Genomic DNA, 7,500 nt, shown 5'->3' with positions numbered 1-7,500 from the left:
TATGTATTGGATGTATATATATATATATTTATATATATATATATATATATATGTATATTATTATATAAATATATATATATATATATATATATATATATTACTATATTATATATAAATATAATTATATATATATATATTTATTTATACACATATATTTTGAGATCTTCATATTTTGATTTCCAATATCTTGTCCGCTAACGACACAATTATCAATGAATCAAACAGTTCTAGTCATTTACAAATACACCGATGAATACAACACTTAATATCCACAGCTCTAAAATCTGATCAGAATTAACTTTCCCCCATCAAATTGAATCCTAAGGTCAAAGATATTCATTACCTTTATGGCTACAAACGACCAGCCATTTTACGCCCGAGAATAATTCACGGACGGTTTACGAGATCTAATTACTGATGCTGCTACGCTGGAGATTGCTGTTAAAAAAGCAAGTTGCTCCTCGTGGTCGTTACGCCCCCAACCCGCACCCCCCCCCCTCTCTCTCTCTCTCTCTCTCTCTCTCTCTCTCTCTCTCTCTCTCAAGATTTCATTATCTTTGTAATCAGCGTCCTTAGCTTTGATTTAAGGAGCGGTAATTGATTATCAGAGTTTGAGGAATTCTGATAATGTATGTTATTCTTCGACCAATTGAGAATGGTCTGGTACACGATGTAATAAAAAAAAGTGCAAAAAACAAAAACAAAATAGATTTCTTTTTGTGATGATAACTTGGATCCTAACCATTGCTTTCTGAGATCACAATTACACGGGAATGCTTCAACACATCCTAATCAAAACTGCCGTTTTACTTTATCAAATAGTCATCCATTGTCCATTTACTTTATCAATTAATCATACATGTCTATTTACTTTATGAAATAAGTCATCTACTGTCCACTTACTTTATCAAATAGTCATCCATTGTCCATTTTCTTTATCAATTAATCATCAAATATCTATTTACTTTATGAAATAAGTCATCTACTGTCCACCTCCTTTATCAAATATTCATCCACTGTCCATTTCATCAAATAGTCATCCACTGTCCATTTAGTTTATCAAATAGTCATCCACTGTCCATTTTATCAAATAGTCATCAACTATCAAATTGACTTTATCAAATAGTCATCCACTTGTCATTTACTCTATCAAATAGTCATCCACTTTCCACTTACTTTAACAAATATTCATCCACTGTCCACTTACTTTATCAAATATTCATCCACTGTCCATTTACTTTATCAAATAGACACCCATTGTCCTTTTAACTTTATCAAATAGCCACACACTGTCCATTTTACTTTATCAAATGATCATCCACTGCCCATTGTATCAAATAGTCATCCACTATCCATTGACTTTATCAAATAGTCATCCACTGTCCATTTAGTTTATCAAATAGTCATCCACTGTCCATTTTATCATATAGTTATTCATTGTTCATTTACTTTATCCAATGGTCATCCACTCTCCATTTACTTTAATCAAATAATCATCCACTGTCCATTTTATCAAATAGTCATCCACTGTCCATTTCATCAAATAGTCATCCACTGTCCATTCTATCAAATAGTCATCCACTGTCCATTCTATCAGATAGTCATCCACTGTCCATTTCATCAAATAGTCATCCACTGTCCATTCTATCAAATAGTCATCCACTGTCCATTAAGGTTATCAAATAGTTATCTACTGTCCATTTACTTTAATCAAATAATCATTCACTGTCCATTTTATCAAATAGTCATCCACTGTCCATTTTATCAAAATAATATTCATCCACTGTTATCAAATATTTATTCAATGGTTACTTACTTTATCAAATAGTCATTCAATGTAATTTTACTTTATCAAACATCCACCCAGTATCATTTTCCCTTACCATATATTCATCCATTGTACCAAATAGTCATCCACTCCCCTCTTCCTTTATTCAAATGGTAATCCATTGTCATATTACTTTGTCAAATAGCCATCCAATATCCTTTTATTGTATTAAATACCCATTCAATATCTGGATTAAATAGTTATCCTTTGTCTTTTTTACTTCATCAATTGACAGTCATTATAAACAGTGTCACAGGTCATTCACTACACCAAACAGTCATCCAGTGTCATTTTACTTATCAAATAGCCATTCAAATAGCTATTAAATAGCCATTCAATTTCTGTATTAAGTATTCATTCAAAGTCCTTTTTACTTTATCAAGTGACAGTCTTTTTAAAGAGCACATCAAATAGCCATCCAGTGTCATTTTACTTTACCAAGTAGCCATCCAATATCCTTTTATTGCGTCAAAATAGCCATTAAATGTCTATATTAAATAGTCATCTGTTGGCCATTTCACTTTATGAAATGGGTGTCTTTACAAACGGTGCCGTACGTCCCACTAATAAACTATTCCCTTCCTCCCCCAAAAAACAGACGTTCCCAAAGTCGAACTCCTGATGGGATTGGCTCTCAGTCCGAACTCGGTGAAGGAGGGCACTGATATTTTCTTCGAGTGTCGCGTAGTGGCCAATCCCAAGCATTACAAGATCACTTGGGTACACGAGGTGAGTTCAACACCCCCCCCCCCCCCCCTCTCTCTCTCTCTCTCTCTCTCTCTCTCTCTCAATGCTTTTCTTCCCTTCCTCAGTAGAATGTTGATACTCTCAGTTGCAAAGTTAATGGTATTTTATATTTTTTTCGTGGATAATATTGATTAGATCGTTGTAATAAGCTTTAGTAATACTTACATACATAAATTATATATACATCCATAAATATAAGTATATATATTATACATATTGTTGCTACATGCCAAAAGCCTATATTATACATATACGCTGTTACACGCCGAAATACTAACAGCCACCTACAGCACAACTAATAGCATTTCCCACAAACAAAAAAGTGACACGCGTTTCCTCCTCCTCCTACCCCCCTTCAGGGAACCATCATAGAGCACAACGTCACGGGCGGGGTCATCATGAGCAACATGTCCCTGGTGTTACAGAGGGTCGGCAGGAACATGGCCGGCCGCTACTACTGCAGAGCTACCAACCTCCACGGCGAGGGCGTCTCAAATCCCATCCCAGTCACCGTAATGTGTAAGTTGAGTCTAAGTTTTCTGCTACTAGTTCTAAAACTCCCTCGATGGATTTAGGATTTGATGGTCCTTATATTCTCTCAAGGAAGGTTAGTTGGAAAGAATGCTGATTAATGTAACTTTTATTTTTTTTATTATTATATTACTGATATTATTATTAAAGTTTCCAGCATGTAGTGACATACACATCGTTAGGACAATTAGTTGAAAGGCCTGGTACCACTCCATTGTTTCACTTTCCTTTGTGGATTTTGCCTTTATGTATACATATAAGACTAAGTTTTTCTGAAAAATAATTTTTTGGATGTTAAAGAATCATATAGTTTATAACAAACAACAACAAAATGGTTTCTGCGTATACTGCATAGGACTTGCATACAACTTTGAGTGTGTACCACGGCTATTCATATGGAGGAAAGTATCCTATGCAACATCAAGTGCCTCTCCATTCTTTACTGGCTACCGGGGGCGCACAGTACTTGAGACACTCGACGTTCTTATGACCTGCAGCTGAATTAGTTATTCAATACATTCAAGCTACTCTCAACTCTCTTCATCCCCTCCTACATGGTACACTGAAGGTGTTACTTAATACGGTTCTTTGCAGTGTCTCTTCGGCCCCTAGCTGTGAACCCTTGCTATACTTGCTCTGATTATATTCTCTTTCCTCCATCTTACTTTTTTCCAGCATCTCCTAACAATTCGTAATGCAACTGCAAAAGGTTTTCTTCCTGTTACACCTTTCAAAGCTGTTTACTCTCAGTTTCTCCTGTTACATCTTTCAAAGCTGTTTACTCTCAATTTCTCCTCCTGTTACACCTGTAAAACCTTTTTGCTCTCAGTTTCTCTTCCTGTTACACCTTTCAAACCTTTTTACTCTTTCTCCTCCTGTTACACCTTTCAAACCATTTTACTCTCAGTTTCTTCTCCTTTTACACCTTTCAAACCTTTTTACTTTGTTTCTGCTCCTTTCTCCTCCTGTTACACCTTTCAAACCTTTTTTTATCTCAGTTTCCCCTCCTGTTACACCTTTCAAGCCTTTTTACTCTGCTTCACCTCCTGTTACACCTTTTAAACCTTCTTACTCTCAGTTTCTCCTGTTACACCTTTCAAATCTTACTCTCATTTTCTCCTCCTGTTACAACTTTCAAACCTTTTATCTCTGTTTCTCCTCCTGTTATACCTTTCAAATCTTTTTATTCTTAATTTCCCTTTCAACACTGAATGACCTCATCTTAGGTCCAAACTGTTGCTTGGCATTTAGCCAAAATTTTATATACCATTTCATTTAGCAACCTTCTTCCTCTATTAGGGCCTTTGGCCATTTTCTCTCAGTTCTGTAGTGTTTCTGTGTTCACCTTTCCTCCTCTATACAACGCTAACTTGATACCTTAACAAGTCCCTGTAATATATGGTAGCCAATATCCTATAGCCTACAACCTATAACCTACAGTCTAAACATTAACGTAATAATGTACTGGACAGAAGAGGCACATCTATCATCAATGACAGGTTGTAGGCTATAGGATATTGGCTACCATATATTACAGGGACTTGTTAAGGTATGAAGTCTAGAGTTCCTTGATCTTTGAGATGATCAAGACTCTCGTGAAAGATCAATGACCTACTCCAGCATGGACAATTTGATGAACTAGGTTACTTAAGAAAATCAATATCCACTTTTAACATAAAGTACTTGGATGTAACACTTCGAGATTACTTGAGAGAACCAATATCGATTTGTAATAATTAGTTTGTCAAGTCACGTCACCTATTGGGAAGTTATGTTAAATCCGCATGCATGAAATTTGGATAAAGTATCAGTGAAATAATATACTTACTCTTAGTAAGAGTTTATGTTACGAAAATAGCAACTGTTGTAAGAGCTTTCTCTCTCTCTCTCTCTCTCTCTCTCTCTCTCTCTCTCTCTCTCTCTCTCTCTCTCTCTCTCTCTCTTCTTTTCTCTTCTCTTTTTGCACTGGTTTGTATATACTTTCATGATTAATTATTATATAAATATTATATATATATATATAAATATATATAATATAATATAATACTATATAATAAATTATATTATATATATAATATAAAATAAATTAAATATTAAATTTATATATATATATATAATAATCTATAATATATATAACTAATAAATAGATATGTATATAATATCTATTATATATATATACTATATATATATATAATATATACATATATAAATAAAGGTTTTTGCCACGAAGGAAAAAATGAAAAAGCGAGATAGCCGAGTACTTTCGGTCTTGTTGCGACCCTTTACTAAGGCAAACTGATTTTACAGAGGAAAACATAGTCAAAAGAAGGCTTAATATCCAAACTGACACTACAAGATTAGCAATAAGGTCAATTTCACTCTACAGAAAAGAGGAAACGCCTGAGTAGCCACACCTTGGAGGATACACGTGGTAAACAAGTTATTCTTCCAGAAAACAGTACATTTTGAAAAAATAAGGAAGAACATACAATTTAATATCATGAAATTTACTCAAATTTTCCCCAAAAATTATCATTAATGAAAAGTCGAAAGAAAATATAAATATATATATATCGAGCAAGAGAAAGAGGGAGAGAGAATATCGAACCAGAGAGAGAGAGAGAGAGAGAGAGAGAGAGAGAGAGAGAGAGAGAGAGAGAGATAATAACTATATACATGTGGGACTAATTTATTAGTAGTTCATTTATTTTAAGGTCCTTCATAAACATCTTACAAATATATGTGTCCAAATGGTACATTCCCAGACAAAGATTTAGGTTGTTTTTATTATTGATTTGTATAATTGCCGATTCCAGTAAATTTCTTGAAACATAATCATTAGATCTAGCAATTACAGAGGTATCACCCAAATTAATACAATGAGATTTTTCACTCAGATGGATTAACAGTGCATTTGAAGTCTGGGCTGTTCTAACTGAATACATATGCTGCTTAATACGTACACATAAATTTTTACTTGACTGACCAACGTAAAACAATGGGCAATCTTTACAAGGAATTTTGTAAATGATGTTGTTATTTGTTACGGGACTATTCTTAATTAGCATATCTTTAATGGTATTGTTATAAGAGAACACTACATTAACATTAAACGATTTAAATATTGATTTTATGGTTTCAAATCCACGAAAGTAAGGTAAGCTAAGTACATTTTTAGGCATTTCTTTTTCATTAATAGCAACACTATAAAACTTTTTGTGAGCTTTTTGATAACATAAATCAATTAAATGATCGTTTCATATCTTTTTTATTTATTCTATTTCTTGGTCAAGATATTGTGGACTCGTGATACGCAAAGCGCGTAGGAACATAGAAGAAAAAAATGAAATTTTAATATTAAGATGGTGGCCAGAATAAAAATGTACATATGTTAAATCATTTGTGAGTTTTCTATAAATATTGGATTTGCATTGGAAAGATTCTCTATGTATTAATACATCTAGGAAAGGGATGACATTGTTATTTTCCATAAATTTCTTGCCTTAATGCTTGTTTCCAATTAGCAAGAAATATATGGAAAACTTCATAGAACTACAGACACTTCGATTGGAAAACTGGACAGAAAATTAAACAACCTTATCAACGACAGTGATTGGACCAATAATGCTAGAAGTGATTGTGTGGTGAATTTATCAAGCAAACAAATAAGTGATAATGCAGTACGTGCCTTCATTTGTAACAAACCCTCAGCTTCATCAATAGCGACATCTCTATATAAGTTTGAAAAATACTGTGACCTACCACAAAATCATTTGGACATTATCAAAGGCATGACATATAGTGCTACGCATGCCTATCATGAAAATAACTTCCCCGCTCGCTACAGAAACAGTTGAAAAGAATTGAAGAATGATAATAGCTCATACATTACCAAGGCTGATAAATCCAATAGTATAGTGGTTCTGGACAAAACTGACTACATATCAAGCATGCATACTTTACTAGAAGATGAAATAACTTACAAAAAACTCGCAAAAAATCCGTAACCAAAGTAATAAAAAACTTTAATATCAATATCAAACAAATTCTTAAAGATAAAAAAGAAGTTTTGTGTAAGTTAACTGTAAAGTGTCTCTCATTACCTTATTCATATGGCCTAGTCAAAACTCATAAGGAAAACAATCCTATGTGCCCAATTATTAGTATTGTAGGGTCAATTGCTTATAAACTATCTAAATATCTTACTAAATTGTTATCCACGCTACTGGGAACTGTATCTAATTCACACATCCGGAATTCTCTTGATCTTGCGGAAAAATTAAATAACATTGTCCTAAACCCTAGCGATATCTTTGTCAGTTTTGATGCATGTTCTTTGTTTATAAAAGTCCCTATTGACTCTGTGCTAGAATATTTAATTAATGAACTGTACT

General features: G+C 33.4%; 1 protein-coding gene across 1 annotated transcript in view; it reads left to right on the top strand.

The window, feature by feature from the left end:
• The window catches only part of LOC135195987 (hemicentin-1-like), a 405,661-nt gene that overhangs the window by 323,634 nt on the left and 74,527 nt on the right, over nt 1-7,500 (top strand). Inside the window, 2 exon segments of the mRNA XM_064222487.1 lie at nt 2,427-2,557; nt 2,935-3,094. Coding sequence (XP_064078557.1) covers nt 2,427-2,557; nt 2,935-3,094 — 291 coding nt within the window.

This window comes from Macrobrachium nipponense, chromosome 17 (genome assembly GCF_015104395.2).
Source record: "Macrobrachium nipponense isolate FS-2020 chromosome 17, ASM1510439v2, whole genome shotgun sequence".
NCBI classification, from domain to species: domain Eukaryota; kingdom Metazoa; phylum Arthropoda; class Malacostraca; order Decapoda; family Palaemonidae; genus Macrobrachium; species Macrobrachium nipponense.
Note: the sequence above shows the minus strand (reverse complement) of the source record. Positions and strands in the feature narration are given on the sequence as shown.